General features: G+C 39.4%; 5 protein-coding genes and 2 non-coding genes across 8 annotated transcripts; 2 read left to right on the top strand and 5 right to left on the bottom strand.

Annotated features, from left to right (window-relative positions):
* Nucleotides 1–82: 82 nt before the first annotated feature.
* On the bottom strand, nucleotides 83–156 carry TRNAN-GUU. The gene has a single exon. It is a non-coding gene; the product is annotated as a tRNA-Asn (tRNA).
* Nucleotides 157–2546: 2390 nt separating this feature from the next.
* On the top strand, nucleotides 2547–6981 carry LOC121745322 (probable E3 ubiquitin-protein ligase ARI2). 2 transcript variants are annotated; one of them, XM_042139180.1, is made up of 8 exons: nucleotides 2547–2895; nucleotides 3305–3337; nucleotides 3833–4112; nucleotides 4376–4856; nucleotides 4970–5518; nucleotides 5589–5755; nucleotides 6255–6305; nucleotides 6510–6650. In XM_042139180.1, the coding sequence occupies exons 1-7, from the start codon at nucleotides 2749–2751 to the stop codon at nucleotides 6278–6280; spliced, it is 1683 nt and encodes a 560-aa protein (XP_041995114.1). In that variant the 5' UTR covers nucleotides 2547–2748; the 3' UTR covers nucleotides 6281–6305; nucleotides 6510–6650. The 2 variants fall into 2 exon arrangements, with proteins under 2 accessions (XP_041995114.1, XP_041995113.1); XM_042139179.1 differs by lacking the exon at nucleotides 6255–6305 and having other exon boundaries at nucleotides 6510–6981.
* A 206-nt stretch (nucleotides 6982–7187) lies between these two features.
* LOC121743901 (fasciclin-like arabinogalactan protein 21) lies at nucleotides 7188–8578 on the bottom strand. The gene has a single exon (XM_042137287.1). The coding sequence runs from the start codon at nucleotides 8552–8554 to the stop codon at nucleotides 7346–7348; it is 1209 nt and encodes a 402-aa protein (XP_041993221.1). The 5' UTR covers nucleotides 8555–8578; the 3' UTR covers nucleotides 7188–7345.
* A 3858-nt stretch (nucleotides 8579–12436) lies between these two features.
* TRNAG-UCC lies at nucleotides 12437–12508 on the bottom strand. The gene has a single exon. It is a non-coding gene; the product is annotated as a tRNA-Gly (tRNA).
* Nucleotides 12509–12576: 68 nt separating this feature from the next.
* LOC121744243 (pentatricopeptide repeat-containing protein At2g15980) lies at nucleotides 12577–16566 on the top strand. The gene is made up of 5 exons (XM_042137721.1): nucleotides 12577–14198; nucleotides 14267–14399; nucleotides 15188–15378; nucleotides 16094–16260; nucleotides 16351–16566. The coding sequence occupies exon 1, from the start codon at nucleotides 12667–12669 to the stop codon at nucleotides 14119–14121; it is 1455 nt and encodes a 484-aa protein (XP_041993655.1). The 5' UTR covers nucleotides 12577–12666; the 3' UTR covers nucleotides 14122–14198; nucleotides 14267–14399; nucleotides 15188–15378; nucleotides 16094–16260; nucleotides 16351–16566.
* On the bottom strand, nucleotides 14647–16357 carry LOC121744245 (CASP-like protein 5C1). Its single transcript, XM_042137723.1, has 3 exons — nucleotides 16143–16357; nucleotides 15466–15598; nucleotides 14647–15395 (listed from the first exon to the last, which is right to left on the bottom strand). The coding sequence occupies exons 1-3, from the start codon at nucleotides 16271–16273 to the stop codon at nucleotides 15192–15194; spliced, it is 468 nt and encodes a 155-aa protein (XP_041993657.1). The 5' UTR covers nucleotides 16274–16357; the 3' UTR covers nucleotides 14647–15191.
* A 955-nt stretch (nucleotides 16567–17521) lies between the features above and the next one.
* Nucleotides 17522–20061, bottom strand: LOC121744244 (proteasome assembly chaperone 2-like). Its single transcript, XM_042137722.1, has 7 exons — nucleotides 19920–20061; nucleotides 19640–19805; nucleotides 19463–19521; nucleotides 19174–19292; nucleotides 18547–18781; nucleotides 18067–18184; nucleotides 17522–17727 (listed from the first exon to the last, which is right to left on the bottom strand). Exons 1-7 carry the CDS (start codon nucleotides 19977–19979, stop codon nucleotides 17642–17644), a joined length of 843 nt encoding a protein of 280 aa, XP_041993656.1. The 5' UTR covers nucleotides 19980–20061; the 3' UTR covers nucleotides 17522–17641.

Genomic DNA, 20061 nt, shown 5'->3' with positions numbered 1-20061 from the left:
TTATATGATGGGCTTTTATTGGGCCATTTTTAACATTTCAAAACAAAGGTGAATTTTTTTCAAAAAATGAAATACTACAATCCGCTAGAAGGAGGGGTTGAACCTCCGACCTTGTGGTTAACAGCCACACGCTCTAACCAACTGAGCTATTCCAGCTTTCACGTTCAATTAACCTATCAATTTTAATAATATAAAAACCATGCTTAGATTTTTTATTTTTATGTAATTCTGTCTCATTGAAAAATCATATGCGCAGATAATGTTGAATATTTCTTCAAAGAGGAAAATGAAGCATCAATATTTATGGAGGCAATTAAAGATCTGAATATATTCAGGCGAACGATAACAATGCAATAGGAGGTGAAGGCTCTGCATAAGAACAAGATATCATATCTACTTAACCTAGGAAAAAGTTATTGAAACATATGAATGTATAAGATAAAGCGTAATAAATTAATAATAATGAATTTGAAAGATATCATACTTGTGTGCAACGTTTTATTGACATTTGGTGATGCTAAAATTGCATTTCGAGAAAAATAATTATATTCCAACCAGAAGACTTTGTTAAAAAGGACAAAGAACTTGATTGCATATTGGAAAAATCTATATGTTGTAATATCAAACAAGTGTTGATTAGTTGGCACAATAAATTTGATTCGTGGCCTTTAAAATTGAATTATGATATCTTCAACTCATAGTTGAATGTATTAAGATTATAAATTTATTGTCAAAAATTCAGATAAAAGAGCTTTCAACTTTCATATTTTTACATGATTATTAAAGTTATTGAACATATGGATGTATAAGATCAAGCGTAATAATAATGAGGCGAGAAATATCATATTCGTGTACAACGTTTTATTGACATTTGGTGATATTAAAATTAGATTTAAAAAAAAGATAATTATACTCTAACTAGAAGACTTTGTTAAAAAGATAGAGAACTTGATTGCAGATTGGACAAATCTAAGTAAAGTGGAGTATCAAACAATGTTGATATGCTGGTACAATAAATTTGATTCTTTGACTTTAATATTGAATTATGATTTATTTAACTCGTACTATTGTAGATATTATAAATATAAATTTATTGTCAAAAATGCAGATAAAAGTGATTTTAACTTTCATGCTTTTACCTAATTGATATTTTGAGCCTATAATTTCTCCATGCGTATGTGATTTATCAATAATCTTAACACTTATTTTTAAAATTAGCTCTTATTCTGCCCCCAAATCGACATAGTTATTTTAAAGAGAATTGAAATAGGTCATCATTCATAGCCGCTTTTATATCTATATAATCCTAACATTTTACTCACATTTCTCTAACTAACTACTTATGACCCTTAAAAGCTTTTTTTTTTATGAAATCTTAATAAAAGTTCTTTTGACACTTTATATTTTGCATTTAAAAATAAGTGCAAAAAAAAGGACGATGCACTAAAAAAAGGGGATGAAAAAAATTGAATTATATGAAAACGATTTGCGATTTATATAGTAATAGGTTTCACCCATGCTAAACGAATGTAATCGCTATGTGTTTTCATCTAGGGGAATGGACCGCACCAACAATAAATGTGTGAGATTAGGTACTTTTGTTATCGTCTAATGCTATGGATCAGTTGTCCAAAGAAGAGCCAAAACAGTATGCCTGTAGAGACTGAATGTCTAGCGAGAGCACAAAATATACAAACACCTCATGGGAAACACATTTCATTGTCCACGGAAGAGCCAAAATAGTATGCCGGTAGAGACTTAATGCCTAGCGAGCGCCTTTACGAAACCCTAGGAGAGAAGAAGGTGGATTCACACCTGTACGAGGGCAAATTCGGAAGGAAATACTATTTTCTTTGAACAAAATTCGATGCAATTTTTTAGTCCAATTCAATTGGACGGAAAAGGTATCCTCCGAACGATAGAAACGTTTCTCGAGGTTGTCGTCTGACCTCCATGAAATGTTTGAGATTAGGTAATTCTGTCATGGCTAATGCTATGGATCAGTTATCTACAGAAGAGCTAAAATAGTATTCCGGAAGAGACTTAATGCCTACCGAACACATAAAATATAAAAACACCCCGTGAGAAACACATTCCATTGTCAACGGAAGAGCCAAAATAGTATGCCAGTAGAGACTTACCTAGCGAACGCCCAAAACCCTAGGATAGTAGAAGAGGGTTTCACACTCGTACGATGGCAAATTCAAAAGGAAATATTGTTTTCCTTGAACAAAATTTCATGCAAACTTTTAATCCAACTCAATTCGGCGGAAAAGGTATCCTCCAAACGATAGAAACGTTTATCGAGTTCGAGCAAACACTCGCGTCGGCCTCTATGAAAATGGCAGTACTATCAATCATGGCAATAACACACAGAAATTGGATTCAAACAAGCCCTAACTAAATCTCATATTTTTTTTTGTGCAGAGTAAAAGAAATCCGTTTGACATTATTGCAGGGGTCAACAACCACTCATTGGAACGACGCCGTTAGGCCAAAAGCCCAATTATGATTCACTCTACACACATAGTATTAGTAAAGGCGCAAGAAAAACCCTCTCTCTCCCCAAACTTGCAGCTTCCTCGCTCCTCTCACATTTTCAATCATCGGCAGAATTTCGCCGGAAAATTATCTCACCTCCCTCTCGTGATCCGATCTCACCATAATCGGAAGCATCCAGCGGCTATTTTTGACCATTTCTTTTATGAATATATACGTATTTTTTAGGGGATAACTGGTTTTAATTTAATGGAGGACGATTATTACCTGAGCGGCAACAGCGACGATGATGTTGGATCTTATCCATCCGATAAAGAGGAAGAGTCGCTCGACGGACTCGAGAACAACGATTTCGATGATGCTCAATGGATATCATCCAAAGCCCCTTCATGCAAGGTACTCGCATTCGAGTTTAGGTTTATGTGTGTATCGAATGGTTGTCGAACATTTTTACAAATAAAATCATTTGATTTCTTAATTAAGAATAGTTCTGATCGTATGATTTATCAGCTTTTGATCGATTGTTTGTTATTCCTGAAAATTTATAGTGCATTGATGCTGTTTCATTTGTTCGAAGGTTAAAACCGTTCGTGGATTCATTGCAGAAACCCGTTCTTGTTACTATTATTTAAAAAAGTGTTATTTTTTTTAATACAGCATTATATATGTTTCATACCATCAATAACTATTTTTTGATTTTTTTTCTTAAGAGATGTATGTATTTGATGTTATAGTGAAATTGTGAAAATGAGTGGTAGTTTATGGGTTTAATTTAGTGATATGGAATTTGTATTGTGATTTTCAGGTGATTACAAGAGAATCTCTTTTGGCTGCACAGGTATGTTGTTTTTCTTTTAATGTTTGATTTGCTTGATCATGTGTTCACTTTGATTTATTTACTTCATAAAAAATCTGATTATGAACAAAAGAATGGTAGAATTTCTAAAATTTGAATCAAGAATGTGTTATTTTAGCTACAGATATGGTGATATAAAAAAGTCCACTTTTTAGCTAGAGAAACAATAAAACCCTTACTAAAGGATTGCACTTCTTCCTTTTAATCACTGGTCTAGTGATTTCCCCACCAAATCTTTCGATCAACATCCTTACTCGACCACTAACCACCCCACCATTTCCCTCTTTTTATCGACCAGCTCTCCAAAGTTTTTTCTACCATCTTCTATGCAATAATGGTTAATGAAACAGATGGAAGTACAAATAATGATAATTAATCAATGATTATGGTGGTCTAAAATAACAGCCTGTCTCCCTTCAATCTTTCTTTTCTTGATTTTTGGCAAAACATGGACTGAGATTTTGAAATTTTGTGCAGAAAGAAGATTTGGGGAGAGTGATGGACTTGTTCTCAGTGAGAGAACACCATGCCAGGACCCTACTCATTCATTTCCGATGGGATGTTGAGAAAGTGATTGCAGTTTATGTTGAGAAGGGAAAATTTGGTATTTTTGCTGAAGCAGGGGTAACCTTGGCCGAATTTGTCGACCTAGACCCAGATGAGGATACATCTACAGTAAGGTGCCATATATGTATGGATGATGTGCCTGCAAAAGATGTTACCCTAATGGACTGTAGCCATTGCTTTTGCAACGATTGTAAGAGCCTTTACTTATATGTGTATTATGCTCTGGGCTTATATTGGGATATGCATAACTAACTATATCTAGTTCTATCCCTCTGTAGCATTATGAGGCTGTAGTAAGGCATTCCGTTGGTTCATTTAGCATCTTACACAGTCTCCATTAGCTACTTGTTCACACTCTGTCATACTAGATGTTTACACATATAGCTTATCTTGCTTTTCTTTGGAACAGTAAAAAGGATGTGCTGAATTGGGTACTTGGTATTTGTTTGCCAGGTTGGACAGGGCATTTCATTGTGAAAATTAATGAGGGTCAAAGCAAGCGGATGAGGTGCATGGCTCATAAGTGCAATGCTATTTGTGATGAAGCTATTGTTAGAAGGTTAGTTAGTGCACAGCATCCAGATCTTGCAGAGAAGTTTGACCGCTATCTTCTTGAGTCGTACATTGAAGACAACAGAATGGTCAAATGGTGTCCGAGTACACCCCATTGTGGGAACGCAATAAGAGTTGAAAATGATGAATTATGTGAAGTTGAGTGCTCTTGTGGTATGCAGTTTTGCTTCAGTTGTGTATCAGAGGCACATTCCCCGTGTTCATGCTTGATGTGGAAGCTCTGGAGTAAAAAATGCCGGGATGAATCCGAGACAGTGAACTGGATTACTGTACATACAAAGCCTTGTCCCAAGTGTCACAAACCTGTTGAGAAGAATGGTGGTTGCAATTTAGTTAGTTGTGTATGCGGGCAGGCATTTTGGTAAGTGTTCTTTGCCCTTCCACCTTTTCATTTCTGTAGACTCACCTTAATAAAGACTGCTGAAGATAAACCTGTTGCACCATCTGTCTTTCTGATTATATTTTCTTCTGTAGCTGGTTGTGTGGTGGTGCTACTGGACGAGACCATACCTGGTCCAGTATTGCTAATCATAGCTGTGGTCGATACAAAGAAGACGGCAAGAAGAAAGCTGAGCGTGCAAAGAGAGACCTATATAGATACATGCATTATCATAATCGGTACAAAGCTCATACTGATTCCTTTAAGCAGGAATCTCGGATGAGGGAGACTGTAAAGGAAAAGGTGTTGCATTTGGAAGTCCGAGATTTAAAGTTAAGGGAATTTAGTTGGGTAACTAATGGACTCTATAGGCTCTTCAGATCAAGACGAAGCCTTTCTTATTCATATCCATTTGCTTTCTACATGTTTGGAGATGACTTGTTTAAAGATGAGATGACAGAAAAGCAAAGGGAAATCAAACAGAATTTATTTGAGGACCAACAACAGCAACTGGAATCAAACGTTGAAAAACTATCCAAATTTCTTGAGGAGCCATTTGCTGAGTATCCTGAGGAGCAAGTCATGCAGATAAGGATGCATGTCATTAATCTCTGTGTTGTCATTGACAGCCTATGCAAAAAAATGTAAGCTGAATTGTCAACCAAGGGTTTATCTTTACAGTAATTTTAAAGCTTACTTATCCAATTTTTGCAGGTATGATTGCATCGAGAATGAGTTATTGGGTTCACTTGAATTTTCCATTCATAGTATAGCGCCTTATCATTCAAACGGCATTGAGAAGGCTGAAGAGCTGATTGTCGGATGGAATGCTCAAGCCAGCGGTAATAATAAATGTCAGAAAGAAGCTGACCGATCTAATGGTAAAGTGGTTTTATTTTCATTTTCTTGTGAAGAACTATGCTGGGTGGGGGTAATGCCTTTTTCACTTCTTGGGTACAACATTTGCGGGATAGGTTGTATGTTTCATCATTTGTATATTTGTCTGAAGAGGATAACAAGTTCAATTTACCTTGTATAAAGAGGATAACCACATGAAGTAAATATTGCTTTTGCTGGTGTCATACTCCTTTCTATACATCATTTTGTAATCTAGTTAATCCAATTTGTTAAAATGTGCAACACATAGATGACTTGTTTTATTAATGGCTAGTATGTTTGATTGCTCGCTTCTTTGATGCTAAAGTGCTATATCTGCTAGAACCGAGAGTGTAGGACACAATTATGTATGTGAAAAGGTCTCGTATGGTGTGCATATTCAGATGATAAATTTTCTAGTGCAATTCCTGCAAATGTAGTTTTCCCTTTGTTGTTTGATTTGTAGTGTTAGGAAGCTTTGTATTTAAAAACTTTTTCTTGCAGAGGGTTACATTCGATGTGCTTTCTGAAGCCTTCAAATCCTTATTCAACTGTGTAAGTTCCAACTGAATCTGGGTATTTATTCGTCAACTATCTAGTGACGACATGATAATCTTCCTCATACGGGTTGGTTATGGATGCATGGTAACTTAAATATAGCTGAGACATAACGATATAGTTTTACTGAGAACATGTTGGTGGTGAATGTTAGCCGAATTATTGGACCCTCTTGTGACACTTATGGTGCATATTTTGTAGGACGCCCAGCAGGAGTAGACCAGGCATCAACATCTGGGACTTCCGATGAGAGTCTAAAGTCCCGGAAGCGTCCCAGAAAAGAAAGTTCTGCAGACAAACTGTTTGATCTCAACCTACCCGCGGATGCTCATTAAGTGGATCCTCAGACTTATTTTTTGTCCTGGCCCTAGCGGAACAGCGTAGTATATGACATGGATTATCATTTCGTTACTTTATTGATCTCTGTAGATTATATTTATGATGGTAGGAGAAGATTATTTAAACTATGTATAGCTAGTGTGGTGTTGTGTGGGCTCTCGACATTGGTGAATAACTGTATATTGCTGATAGAGAGGAGTCCATATGCTGCAGCATGTACAATGTGGGTGGAGGCGGAGACTGAGATATTTAGCAGTAATATCTAAGCTGTAGATATTATCCAACAATCATTTCGGATTTAGCTTTTCTGGATATTGATGAATTATTCAATTCATGTTTCTCTGTTTCTATCTTGAAGAATATGTTTATCAAACTAATTAATCACTCACTGGTTTCTTCCTAGTTCTTAATCATTCGTCAAATTCTTATCAAATCACTGGATTCTTCCTAGTTACTTATTTAACAAATCAACAGTATTATCTTCAGGTTAAAATGATATCAATTGAAAACAAAACAGAGTTGATACAAAAGATCACGATCGAAAAGAAAGTAGAGCTCAATATTATTCCATAACCAGAGAAATTGATATTCAGAGAGAGTGCGTACAAAATTCTAGAGTAAAATGAGCAGATCAGATGAATCAATTGCAGTAGAACAGATGAATCACTTACAAAGTAAAATCAGTAAGATCTGATGAATCAGAGTCCACGGTTATCTTGAAGCTCCACCGCCGACTGCATTCCAGCTGGAACTTGAGCTTCAGCAGCACATATACCACGCTCCCAGTCAAAATGAGCACAAGCGGCGGATTGTTGGATCTCAGAAGAAGAACCGCCAGCTTCTACATTGAACGCCTGATGAGGCATCATGTGCGGAAACGGCGATGACAATCCATGGATCACAATTTTGGTGTTGTGCAGCAGATCTATGGTGGTAATCCTCACGTAATTGATCTTCATCGGTGCAGAAGGTCCGCCGCCTCCACCGGTTGTCACCACGAGGTTATTTGCCGCGTCCAGAGTAGGTAGCGACGTCGCCGTCGGTAAGGTCACCAGATCCGCCGCCGTCAACCGCCTGTTCGGAACCACGTGGAACCGGAAGTTCGACAAGTAGGCGTTACCTCCGCCGGAGAAGATCGCGGTATCATCGATCGCGAAAATCGTCATCGCCTTCAGCTCGGCGAGCTCGGCGTACTTGACGCGCATCGCGAGGGAGACGACGCTGTATCCGGTGGCGCGGAGGCGGATTATGGCGTCCTTGAGCATCAGGCGCATGATGAAGAGCGACGGCAGCGCGGCGGAGGTGAGCGACGGCGAGGGGAACGACAGCGTCGTCATCCGCTCGACGTTGCAGGAGAGCGGCGAGAGGTGCGAGACGAAGCCTTGGAGGCCGTGGATGACGACGAGGCCGTTGTTGAAGACGTCAGGGCCGGTGATCTCGACGCCGTTGACAAAGACCTTGTCCTTGCCATTGCTGGTGACGGTGAGGCACCGATTCGGAGCGATCGTCTCGATTTTGGTACCAAAAGTTAGGGTTAGGAGGAAGTGGAGGGGGTAGAGGCCGGGGATGGAGAGCTCCTGGAGGAGGAGAGAGAGGGAGCAGGAGGGGCAGGAGAGGAGAGAGGCGTCGGAGGGGGCGAAGATGGTGAGAGGCGTGGTGGCGGAGAGGTTGGCGGTGACGGCGGCGGAGGAGAGCTCCTGGAAGCCGAGTGTGGAGAGGATTGTGGCGAAGAGAGCGGGCGGATAGGTGTGAGTCGGAGTGTGGAATACGGCGGAGGAAGGGGAGAGGGAGGGGGAGATGGAGGGGGAGGGGCTGCCGTCGAAATCGGAGGCGGCGGAGATGAAGAGTGAGATTAGCAGGAGGAGGAGGAGGAGCGGTGGGAGCTGGAAGCGCAGAGAAACCGCCATGGAGAGAGGATTTTGGGGAGAGCTAATCTGACTGTGAAATTGGCGGTTACTGAGATGGGGAGGGTTTATATAGCTGAAGAACGGAGAGCAGTTTGTTAGAGGGAATAGCCTACGTGGAATGACGTGATTGGGTGAAGACTCCCCACCAGGATGGCGTCGTTGTTGTGTGTGTGTTTCTGTTACTGCTGATTTCGAGAGAGAGAGAGATGCAGAAAATGGAGGGAAACTTGAGTAGGGAAGAATCTCATTTGATTTGCAAAATTCCCGCTACGACGTCGTTGTGAGCATTTAGATTTTGCGATTTTATTTAGCATTGCTAATTTGGAGAGTCGCAGTGGAACCAAGTCCAGCCACAGTGGCTATTTTACAAATGTTTCATTCACTATTTAAGTTTGGTTGGTTTTTAGAGCATCTCCAGCGGCGGACGTCCGGCTCGGACGTCGGCGACGGGCGACCGGACGTCCGCCATTGTGGCAGAAGGGGTCGGATACGCCCATCAAGGTAGGACGTCGGACGTCCTTGGATATCCGAGGGACGTCCGAGTGGACGGGCGCCATTGTGGGGTGGGGGTAGGACGTCCGGTCGGTCGTCCGGTATTTTTGATTTTTGAATTTTGAATTTTTTTTAACTCTATATATACGGCTCGTTGAACTTCATTTCATTCGCACCACTTGTGTTAACAAGTTTCTCTCTCTACATCTCTATTTTCAAGTATATCTAGAATGGCTAGTGACAGTGATAGCGAGGATGAAATCGAGGTCGCTGTGGAAGGTGCGATAGATAGGCTGCTACAGCAGAGGGAGCAGCGGCGACAGCAGGCGGCGGTACCTCGTCCGATCTATCGTCGAACTACAGTACCCCGTGACCGCATTGCTGCACATATTCGGTTGTATCAGGACTACTTTGCCCCGCAGCCGCGTTTTGGGGATGCCTTATTCCGGCGGCGTTTTAGGATGCATCGTCCGCTGTTTATGCATATCGTGGGTGCTTTAGAGAGAAGATACATGTATTTTAGGATCAGGGAGGATGCAGCGGGCAAACCCGGACTCACGCCCTTACAGAAGTGCACTGTCGCAATCAGACAACTGGCGTACGGAGGTGCGGCCGACATGTTCGACGAGTACCTCCACATTGGCGAGTCGACAGCCATCGAGTGTCTGCATAATTTTTGCGCGGGCGTGAGAGCGGTATCTTCGTAGTCCGAGCCCCGAAGACTGCCAGAGCCTGATAGATATGCATGGGTCGGTGCACGGGTTCCCTGGGATGTTGGGCAGCATAGATTGTATGCATTGGGAGTGGAAGAACTGCCCCGCCGCCTGGAAGGGGATATACACTACCGGCTTCAAAGCCAAGCATCCCACGGTGATCCTTGAAGCTGTAGCTGACTACCGGTTGTGGATATGGCATGCTTATTTCGGAGTCGCCGGGTCGAACAACGACATCAACGTCCTCCAGTCGTCGCCCCTGTTCAACGATCAGTGCAATGGCGTTGGTCCCGCCATCAGTTTCGTCGCCAACGGCAACCAGCACAATATGGGATACTATTTGGCGGATGGGATATACCCAAACTGGCCAGTCTTTGTGAAGTCAATCAAGCATCCGCTCGGAGAAAAGAAGACATACTTTGCGAGCCGTCAGGAAGCAGCGCGCAAGGATGTGGAGCTGGCATTTGGTGTGCTCCAGAGTCGATGGGCGGTAGTGAAGGGTCCTGCACGACAGTGGTATATTCCCAATATCGGCGATGTCAAGTACGCATGTATCATAATGCACAACATGATTGTCGAAAACGAAGCTGAGGAACTGACTCAGTGGACCAATGAAGATAATACGGGTACAGGTCCAAGTCACGGCGTGGCCACCGCGAATGTGAATATGGGGGTACCTCATGGAGAGGTTCAGCGGTTGCGTGCATTTGCCGACATGCGGCAAACAGATGCCCATGTTCGACTTCAGATTATCGAAGAGGTTTGGGCGCGGAGGGGGTGACGTTGATGTATGTTTTCTTTAAAACATGTATGTTTTTTTAATGAAGTTGTTAAAGTGTTTTTTTTAATGAAGTTGTTAAATTTTCCCGTTCGTATTCGTGCTGAAATTTTTATTTCCGTAAACGTAAATTGCATAATAATTTGTGAATTTGTGATTTATTTTATTGCGGGAAGTCCTAGTAGGAAGGGCGATGGGAAGGGCGAATTGTGCAGGGGAAGTCCTACTGACGTGGCAGTGGGATGGGAAGTCCTAGTGACGTGGCAGGAGGTATTTTTGGGAAGTCCCAGTGGATGTCCGAGTGGGACGGGCAACCACTGGAGATGCTCTTAGGCAACGCTGGAGAGTGGAATAGTCCGGGGATAACATTATTTTGTTTGACGAATAAATAGAGTTTATAAGTTAATTAAATCGCTTTCATTCTGTATTATTCTTGATGCAACAAAAGCGAAAAGAAGATCAGAGCACCCACATCTCTATCTCGAGACAGCGATGCAGGCTCCCGCCTCGTCCCCAGCCCGTCCCTTGTCTCGCCGCGGAGAGGAATTTCGCGCCAGCTCGCGACACGCATTGGCCATGTGGTGAGCTCTGGTTCGTCCGTGACGCCCACTCGCTAGCCCGCGAGTGGGCATCGTTTATATCAGTTTTAAATGTTTTTTTTGTTTGTTTTTTTATATAAAATTCAGGAAAAATTAAAAAAATCCCAAAAAATATACTAGCTGTTTTTTTTCAAATTTTTATTTTTTTTGGTATTTTTTTAAGCCCCAATCACTTCTATAAATATCTAATGGAGCACATTTGGGCAACCGGTAGACGCACATGATCGTCATTAGACAACTCTTTCTTCTGCTTCTTTGAGTTTTGAGATTTTGAATTTATAGAGAGTGAACGGAATTTTTTTATTTTTTTTAGGATTTTAATTATGTGTTTTTTTATTTTTTTTGAATTTTAAGTTGTAATTTTATTTTATTTAATGAAGTGTGTTTTTATTAATTGAATTTGTTGGAAATAAAAATAAAAAAATGAAATTGAATGAATAGTTAAGGGATGAGATAGTTAAGAGATGGGGAGATGCATGTGCTGTCTCTTAATTAAGAGATGAGGTGAAAAGTACAGTTGAGTCTATGAATAGTGAAGAGATGAGACGGTTAAGAGATAGGGATGCGAGCGAAAAATACTTTATTGCGAATCAAGCAAAAATGTCAAAACATGTCTCCACCATGTGACGATCCATTTGAGCTTTAAATTATGTTTTTCTAGCTATTTTGAATCTCAAATTCTTTTTTTATGCTTGAAATATGTTTTTCTATAACGTATAAACAGTGGCGGAGCCAGAAATTTTGTGGTGGGGCCCAAGAAGAAGAAAATTTTTAGCTCTACCACTGTTAATAGTTGCGTGAATCTCTCGATGATTTTGTCATCAAAATTAGTCGTAGGAAGAGACTTTTATGTTTTGTTTTGAAGTTATTAAAAATAATGGATTATTTTTAGATATGTACTAGTACTCAAGAATTAAATGCATATCAAGTAAATTTAATCTAATTGAGAATAATTGATATAAACACTTTGTGATGACCTTAAAAAAGAACCTACTAATAACTTAAGTTTTTCATAAGTAAAGTAAAATTGTTTAAAATACAATATTATATATATTACAATATTTACAAGTCATTGAAAATAAGGAGTACTAACCTAGCAATGGGCAAATATTGAAAAAATAAAGGCATAGTTGAGAGTCAAACACAGCACCTCCACCTGAGTATGATTTAAAGCTGGGTAAAATGATTATCATAATTGACAAATTAATTAACTTCCCAATGCAAATAATTGTACATAAAGTTGGATGCATTCAAAGAGCAACCGCACAAATACAGCGTTGCTCAAATAAAAAACTGGATATGCGTTTGCCGGGAGTCGAACCCGGGTCTATTGCTTGGAAGGCAATTATCCTAACCGTTGGACTACAAACGCTGAATATTGAGACTGCTGTACCTATTAATCTTGGATCATGAATAATTTAAAGATTATGGGTATTCTATATTCGCCGAACTCATCATTACGCATGAGCCCTTCACTGTACTTAAAATTAAATCTTCATTCCTCAGCTGTCGTCGCATACAATCTGTTCGATGAAATTCTTTACAGAAATCCATTACGTCGTCCTCAATCAATTTCCAAAAATCCATTCCGTACTCACGCAAACCATCTCGTTTTCTTCATCACCGCATTCCGACATAGTCTCCGCCGCCGCCTCGATTTTAAAGCACCACCGCTCGAAGTCCCGGTGGTCCCACCTCCGCTCACTCCTCGCCACCACCAAAGACAACCGCCTCACCTCATCTCAATTCTCTCAAGTCTCCCTTCAATTGCGCAACAATCCGCACCTGGTCCTCCGCTTCTTCTACTTCACCGTCCACCACTCTCTCACCTCTCATTCCCCCTCCTCCTACGCCACCGCCATTCACATTCTCTCTCGATCTAGGCTCAAGCTCCACGCACTCAGGCTAATTAAGTCAGCCATGGTTGCGTTCTCCGATGCTCAGCCGGGAAGCGCTGTTGTGATTCTAGATGCACTGGTGAAAACTTACAGAGCTTGTGATTCTGCACCGTTTGTGTTTGATTTGTTAGTAAAAGCTTGTTTGGAGTCGAAAAAGATCGATTCCGCGCTTGAAATTTATTCAGTTTTGAAGTCTAAGAGAGTGCTGTTGAAAACTAGCACTTTGAATTGTTTAATTGAATTGGTGTCGAAGACCAGAAGTTGTTTTGCCGGATATGATTTGTATAAAGAAATCTTTCATCAAAATGTTGATAATGGCGATAAAATTAGGTCAAATCTTCCAAACCCGAACACATTGAATGTGGTTATAGTTGGTTTCTACAGGGAGGGGATGTTGGATAAGGTGGAGGAGGTGTGGGAAGAGTATGCGAGAGTTGGGTGTTTGCCAAATGTGTATAGCTTTAATGTGCTGATGGCTACATACTGTGATCACGAACGAATGGAGGATGCGATGAGAGTATGGGAGGAAATGGAGGATAAAGGTTTGACGCGCGACGCAGTAGCATATAACACCATTATTGGAGGGCTTTGCAGAGCTGGAGAGGTTGAGAAAGCAGAGGAGATATATAGAGAAATGGTGATGAAAGGTGTGGATAGTAGTTGTATTACTTTTGAGCATCTCATAAAAGGGTATTGTGAAATCGGGGATGTTGATTCCGCGATGATGTTGTATAAGGATATGTGTAGGAAAAAAATTAGCCCAAGTAGTTCTACTGTTAATACTATCATTAGGTTGCTCTGTGATAAGAATGAAATTTCTGCAGCATCTGGCTTTTGGTGGATGGCTTCAAAGAAGCACGATGCTGCTTTGGAAAGGGAGAATTATGAGAACTTGGTAAAAGGTTTGTGTGGGGAGGGAAAGATGGAAGAGGCTCTGAAGATTCAGGCAGAGATGGTCGTGAAGGGGTTTCAACCAAATGCAGATATGTATGGTGTATTTATTGATGGTTTTGATAAACTAGGAAATGAAGCCATGGTGAGTAAACTGAGGAAAGAAATGCTTGATAATGAAACATTGTCCGAGTAGAAGTTGGTCGTAATATCAAAGAATGGAGCACCTTGACCCCAGTGGTTCTCTGTGATGCGCTATTCTGTGTTTAAGCGGTGAGTTCTCACAGTTTGATCTTATTGGATTTATTCGAGTGACTTCTAACAACTTTCTGAATTTATAGGTATAAAGTTTCTTGAGACCTATCTGGATATTCTGGTAAGAAGTGAAGATATGAGGAGTCTTTTGATAAGACCATAAGATCAGGTCATAGAGATGCTTATTGCCTGTGCCTCCTATATATATGGAATTCAAAGGTAATGCTCAAACCTTGTTGCATAGCCTTTCTGTTAAAAGATATTTTAGAATTATAATGGAAGTTTACCGGATCACTGTATTAAATTGTTAGCTATGCTGTTCTGGTTGCATAATCTATTAGTGCACTTTGAGCCTAATATATTGAAGTGTTCATGAACGTACTGTGTGCTGTTTGAATTGAAGGGGCCTTGCATAGAGTATTGTTTATCTCGCATACTTGTTCCTGGTTTTGTAAATAAATTAATATAGACTGTCTCACACACATGCTATTATTCCACTTCATTTATCGAATAAGTAGTTTTATACAATTAAAGTAAGTGTAACCCTAAGTCTTCAGTACTACTACTTGATAACACATGCTCTCAGTTATACATAGAGGTGATAGTTACATGAACTCAAGTGTCATCATGTTGTTATTCATCATACACACGTGTACATGATAGAGTATTGAAATCAAATTTAGATGTGGAATTCTGGGGAGAGAACCTTTTCGTCACAGTGTATCTTGACATGCCTCATTCCAACAGGAAACCCTCTCAAAGTGCTGAGCCGTTAATCTCAAATTGGCTACAGTTTAGGCCTCCTGCTGATTTTCAATGAATTCTGTCTATGTTCACTGCCATGATGCTGCCTTCACATGCATCCGAAATTTTTCCTTATGACTTGTATTGACCTTTATCTTTGCTAGAAATCTAAGATGTTAGTCATAAGACTCATGCCCACAACCTTCTTATAGCATTTAATAACATTGCCTTCACTCGTGTTACACTATTTCTGTCTTTGGTAGATTCTCAATCAGCGTCCAACCATGGAAGTAGCCAAATATTGAAAAGAGATGATACCAGCAAAAGGAACCATGACAAGAAAGCCATAGCTGCCGATATCTGATATCTACTACAGAGTCTCGGGGGACAAAAGGACACATCAGCTTTTAGCAGAAGATCAACAAGACTTGCAGTCGAGCTCGCTGCTGCTAGTGTGAGAAAGGATAAGACCTATAAACATTAACTTTGTTATTCCAGGACTTATATTATCTTGACATATAGACCAAAGAGTAGAAATTACCAAGTCCCCTATTATGATAACCATGAAAATGCCGGATTGATGTACGGGGAACTTAGTCAGGATGGAATATCCATCAAGTATTGCCAAAGTGAAACTCCATGGAATAGCCAAGCCCATGATTGTTACTGAAAAGCTGCAAGGATAAACATGAAGTAGTCAATTGAATTAATATATTAGTCACTCTTAAAGCATTTAGTAAGCAGTAAGCACAAGTATATTCTTGTTGCCCTTTCTATATAAATATCTGAAAAGTTGAAAGCTCTTTTATCTGCATTCTTGAAAATAAACTAAGATATGTGATTACTTCATTCTCCCATTCATATTAGTTGGACTGCTACTAGTACTATCACACCTACCTACTTTCAAAAATGAGTGCCTGTATTAACATGTTTAAAGTTATCATTTATTCTTGTAATTGCGGTTTCTCCTTCTGGAGCTGGTTACTGTGAATTTTTTGTACACTTGTCTTTTCTGTTACAGCTTTTAACTTTACATTACTAGCTGACATATGCAAATACATGATGAAACTTTGGGCGTTATGCAGACGAACATACCATAAGAACATCCTATTGCACAATAGCCACAGCAATATGAAAGATGGCCTTATTGATCGTTTGTTATGATACAGGTATAGACATTACGGTGCAACCATTCGACAGTGTTGAGAAAGAAATTACCAAAAGGCCGTGTAGCTGTAGAATCCAACTCCTAAAGACATGAAGACTATAGACGATGAAGAGAATATGACCTGGCCAAATCTCAAAGCAATGCTAGCAGCTGTTCCTAAAGAACCCGGTACACTTTTCATTGCTTTATGCTGTGATCGCAGAGGATCTACACCGTTGGTGATTTTCTGTTTGATTATTGCCTTGTTCTATATATCAGCTCCTCATGGTTTCTCCACCAACAAATCTTCACCAAAACAATCATTGCAAGTGTTGAAGGTGAGATCAACTTGACTGGTGATTGCTAGAATTTTCAGGAATCAGCTTTTCAACATTTTTCGTGATTTCTTAGTAAGTTTCCAAGGAATTTGAGTGTTACTTGGACAATGAAAGTTGGTGGGAGAAAATAATGGAATAACCTTTTGTATTGCCTCTATTTCTTCTTAACAACATGGATTCGTATACATATGTTGTTGAATGGTTACAATTGTGTTTAGTAACTGATTGAAGAGTTTGCCAAATTGTGTGATTATACTGTTTGATGGATGAGGACTAGGGAACCATGCATTCTGTGTGAGCTCTGCCGACAGGCTACATTGCCTAGTACTCACATGGTGAATGAGTATAATTATATGTATTTGGATTTTAAGTGTGGAAATATTGAGATAATGGCATGTGATATCATAAATGTTAGTGGTGTTTGAACTTGAAAAATGTTGCTTTGATTTGACGACTTAAAGAGTGAAGAGTTGTGGTTGGGATGTGGCAAATTACCCCACATTGCTATTTGGTGGGAAATGGGACCAAATATGTTGGCCACTTTTCAATTTCTGGTTGGAGGGGGATATATTACCTCACAATCTATGTCTAAGTCTAACCGTTGTTTTTGTTTGGAGAGAGAGTGAGAGAGAGGTTCATTTATTGAACTCTTCTCGATCTGGAAATTCAGTTGTAACTTGTAAGTGAAGAATAGTAGTACTAGTATTTCCAAAGATGAAACATCATATTTACGAGGAAAATTTCCCTTCAAAATTCAGAATATAACAATTGTGAATAGTTGCCAAACAAATTAGCCTGAATATTTTAGCAAATTGCATAATGGAATGAAGTGTATTGAAATGTTCATATCCTTGCATTTCTACTTTCTATACTTTATTTACATGCTTCGTAACAGTTTACTATAGTCTATGTCCATCACCCCAATCTTGAACAGTAATAATAAACATTCAATCGGGACAGCCCCTCACAGAAATATGAAAACCAACTGTTCTAATTCAAATGCCACTGCCAAGATCAATTAAACTATGATGCCTTGTTGCGTGTCTAGTTCCGTTATATCAATAATTTTGAATTTAGATCTAATATCATCATAGGAGTTTGTTCAGATAAAATGTTCAAAATTGAAACAGAGGCTGTAATTTCATTCGTCAAGTAATGATATAAGTTGACACATCCATTGTCACTAAAAAAGACATAAGACATAGTAAAAGGTAAATACATTGAGACACTGCCTAGAACAGAGTCATATCTGCTGGAGGTCCGTATACGCTCTGCCATGAGAACGGTGTGATCCATTTACCAGCACCATTGTCCTTGCCTGAAAATTATTATTATTCGTAAGAAGTCAGATTGCAACCCATATCCGAGAAGGAAACTTGAACAAGAAGAGTTGAACATCTTGCTTTAAGTCTAAGTACTTGAACATCAAAGGTTGAAAAGTTACAAGGCAAATATAACTTCTGGATACTGATCTAGAATGCTCGAGATATTAATATAGTATAGTGCACTGTACGATGTATTTAGATGCATGTGTTTGGTTATAGGCTGACCTAAGTACTTGTGCTGATGGGAATAAACAGAAAAAGAACAATAAGGAAGAACATGTACAATATGTGAGCCTGATGAATGAGGTAAGCAGGAGAAGAGTATAGCTCACCCAGAAAGTCATTCAATCCAACAAGTTTGCCTGCTGCCTCAGCCATTGAGAAAGCTTCGGGTATATTGTCTCCCTCCGAGCAGTAACAGAACAAGCAAGTCACCTTCAACCCTTTAGCCTATCACAACACATGGAATTTCAAATAACAATGATTGTAATACGTAAATCATACTTGTCGATTATTTAAGTTACTAATGTTTATTCCTAAAATTTTCCAGGGTTTGTATTCTTATTGATTTTCACAAACAATGTGAAACATATAGTAAGTTCCACATGAATAAAATATGTGCTGCTACAGCATGTCGGCCATGTTCTACAAATGCCAAAAGGTTCATTTGAAAGAGAATGGAGAGGTTATTCATATAGTATTGCATAGCCTACCCATCCAAAATCCCAACTGCAGGTTCTGCAAGCTGGATCATGCAATAAATATAATATCATCCCATAACATCATATTGATTCAAAATTATAAACCATTACCTTAAAGCATGAAAACAGTGCAGCAAAAGGTAAACTTGGATAGTAATCTTCATCACCCAATTCCTCAAAAGGAGAATCTTCATCAGGTACAGACACTTCTTGAGCTAATGTGTCAAGATACTTCCACATTCTCAGGGCAGGATCATAATCTTGCAGTTTTTTCCACCCAAGGCTTTCACATTCAGCATCAGTTCCATCCAAATTGGAGCTAGATAAGTAATAGATCTGCAAACCACTGGTATATATCACCACTGAATTCGTTAAGTATACCAAACTTCATCAGTACAAAACAATTGGCCGCATAGCTGCGTAACTTTATACACATGCAACAAGAACTTACATGAAAAAGGCTGAGGAAATCATATAGATGTATGTGGTGCATGCATGCGAATATTGATTCAGAAATACTTAGACAAAAATAAACAAGTATTCGTTCTTGCTTGTTCCATAATTGCTTCGGTTTATCTAACTGCAGAGTTGAACTTTATTTCGTAGCAACAAATGCATGGACGGATACCAACTTCTCCCTATGATCAAAAGACAACAAATTGAAACTTGGGAATTTAAAAATTGCATGTGTCTTGCCTATTCCACTAGCAGTAAACAAACAGTTATCTAGAGTAATACCTTGACATATCAATATTTCTCCATCGCCCAAAATCTAAGCTGGAAAGCAAGACGATGTGCTTCTTTCCATTAGCAGCTGCAAAATCTGCTATGTTCTTAGCATATGCCATCATCATGCCCTGTTTCAAAAGCATTCTTAGATAGTTTACTACTTTACTGGAAGGAAGCTATAGATAATTGCCACTACACTGCAATCCAGTTTAAGTAAATGATCCAACTGCACTAACAATGCAATAGCAGTAACTAGATAAAAACTATCTCCGAAACTGAACTAACTAAAATATCGCACCTTAACAACTGGAGACCGCTGCTGCACAAGTGTCAATGCACTGGAAGATGCTTCATAAGCTGAGATATTTTACACCAAATTTCGCATACACAAAATTAACAACATGTACTGCCGAGAAAGAAACAAAGTGTTGAAATTTCCAAAATATTGAAATTAAAATAATACTAAGAAAATAACCTTCGAGAGAAACAGCTAGCTTTCCGAGAGGCGACGGCGAATAAGCATCATTGCCAACGCAAGGAAGCACATTTGGATCGTCTAAACAGGCGACCTTTTCCGCTTTTAGAGACGAAATTAGCAGATCCACTGCTAACTGTCCTACATTTCCGATCGACAGAGCCGGCTGAAACGAGAATCAGGAAACAACAAACATAATATTTTAAAAAATCACACGATAATGAATGAATTAGGGCAACAGAAGATATGAGTGATTTTTTTTAGTAAAACTAAAACAAACCAGAATTAGAGTGGACGAATTAGGGGATAATTGTTTTCCATCTTCGAGATATAACTCCATTACTGCAAATTCTCTGACGTTTTGGCGCTGCAATTTTCAGTTATTCAACAGGTTTACATGAAATTCTTGCCGAAGAATAAAT

This window comes from Salvia splendens, chromosome 8 (genome assembly GCF_004379255.2).
Source record: "Salvia splendens isolate huo1 chromosome 8, SspV2, whole genome shotgun sequence".
Classification (NCBI taxonomy): domain Eukaryota; kingdom Viridiplantae; phylum Streptophyta; class Magnoliopsida; order Lamiales; family Lamiaceae; genus Salvia; species Salvia splendens.
Note: the sequence above shows the minus strand (reverse complement) of the source record. Positions and strands in the feature narration are given on the sequence as shown.

Bases quoted from the DNA above. Each gene is read 5' to 3' on its own strand.
- LOC121744244 (XM_042137722.1), bottom strand. From the start codon at position 19,979: ATGGAGTTATATCTCGAAGATGGAAAACAATTATCCCCTAATTCGTCC. The intron at 19,806-19,919 runs GTTTGTTTTAGT...TTCTCGTTTCAG, and splicing joins ATTCGTCCACTCTAATTCTG to CCGGCTCTGTCGATCGGAAA. The intron at 19,293-19,462 runs GTGCGATATTTT...CTTTTGAAACAG, and splicing joins AGCGGTCTCCAGTTGTTAAG to GGCATGATGATGGCATATGC.
- LOC121744245 (XM_042137723.1), bottom strand. From the start codon at position 16,273: ATGAAAAGTGTACCGGGTTCTTTAGGAACAGCTGCTAGCATTGCTTTG. The intron at 15,599-16,142 runs GTAATTTCTTTC...TTATCCTTGCAG, and splicing joins TACAGCTACACGGCCTTTTG to CTTTTCAGTAACAATCATGG. The intron at 15,396-15,465 runs GTAATTTCTACT...TAATGTTTATAG, and splicing joins TTATCATAATAGGGGACTTG to GTCTTATCCTTTCTCACACT.
- LOC121745322 (XM_042139179.1), top strand. From the start codon at position 2,749: ATGGAGGACGATTATTACCTGAGCGGCAACAGCGACGATGATGTTGGA. The intron at 5,519-5,588 runs GTAAGCTGAATT...CAATTTTTGCAG, and splicing joins GACAGCCTATGCAAAAAAAT to GTATGATTGCATCGAGAATG. The intron at 5,756-6,509 runs GTAAAGTGGTTT...CATATTTTGTAG, and splicing joins AGAAGCTGACCGATCTAATG to GACGCCCAGCAGGAGTAGAC.
- LOC121744243 (XM_042137721.1), top strand. From the start codon at position 12,667: ATGAAATTCTTTACAGAAATCCATTACGTCGTCCTCAATCAATTTCCA.
- LOC121743901 (XM_042137287.1), bottom strand. From the start codon at position 8,554: ATGGCGGTTTCTCTGCGCTTCCAGCTCCCACCGCTCCTCCTCCTCCTC.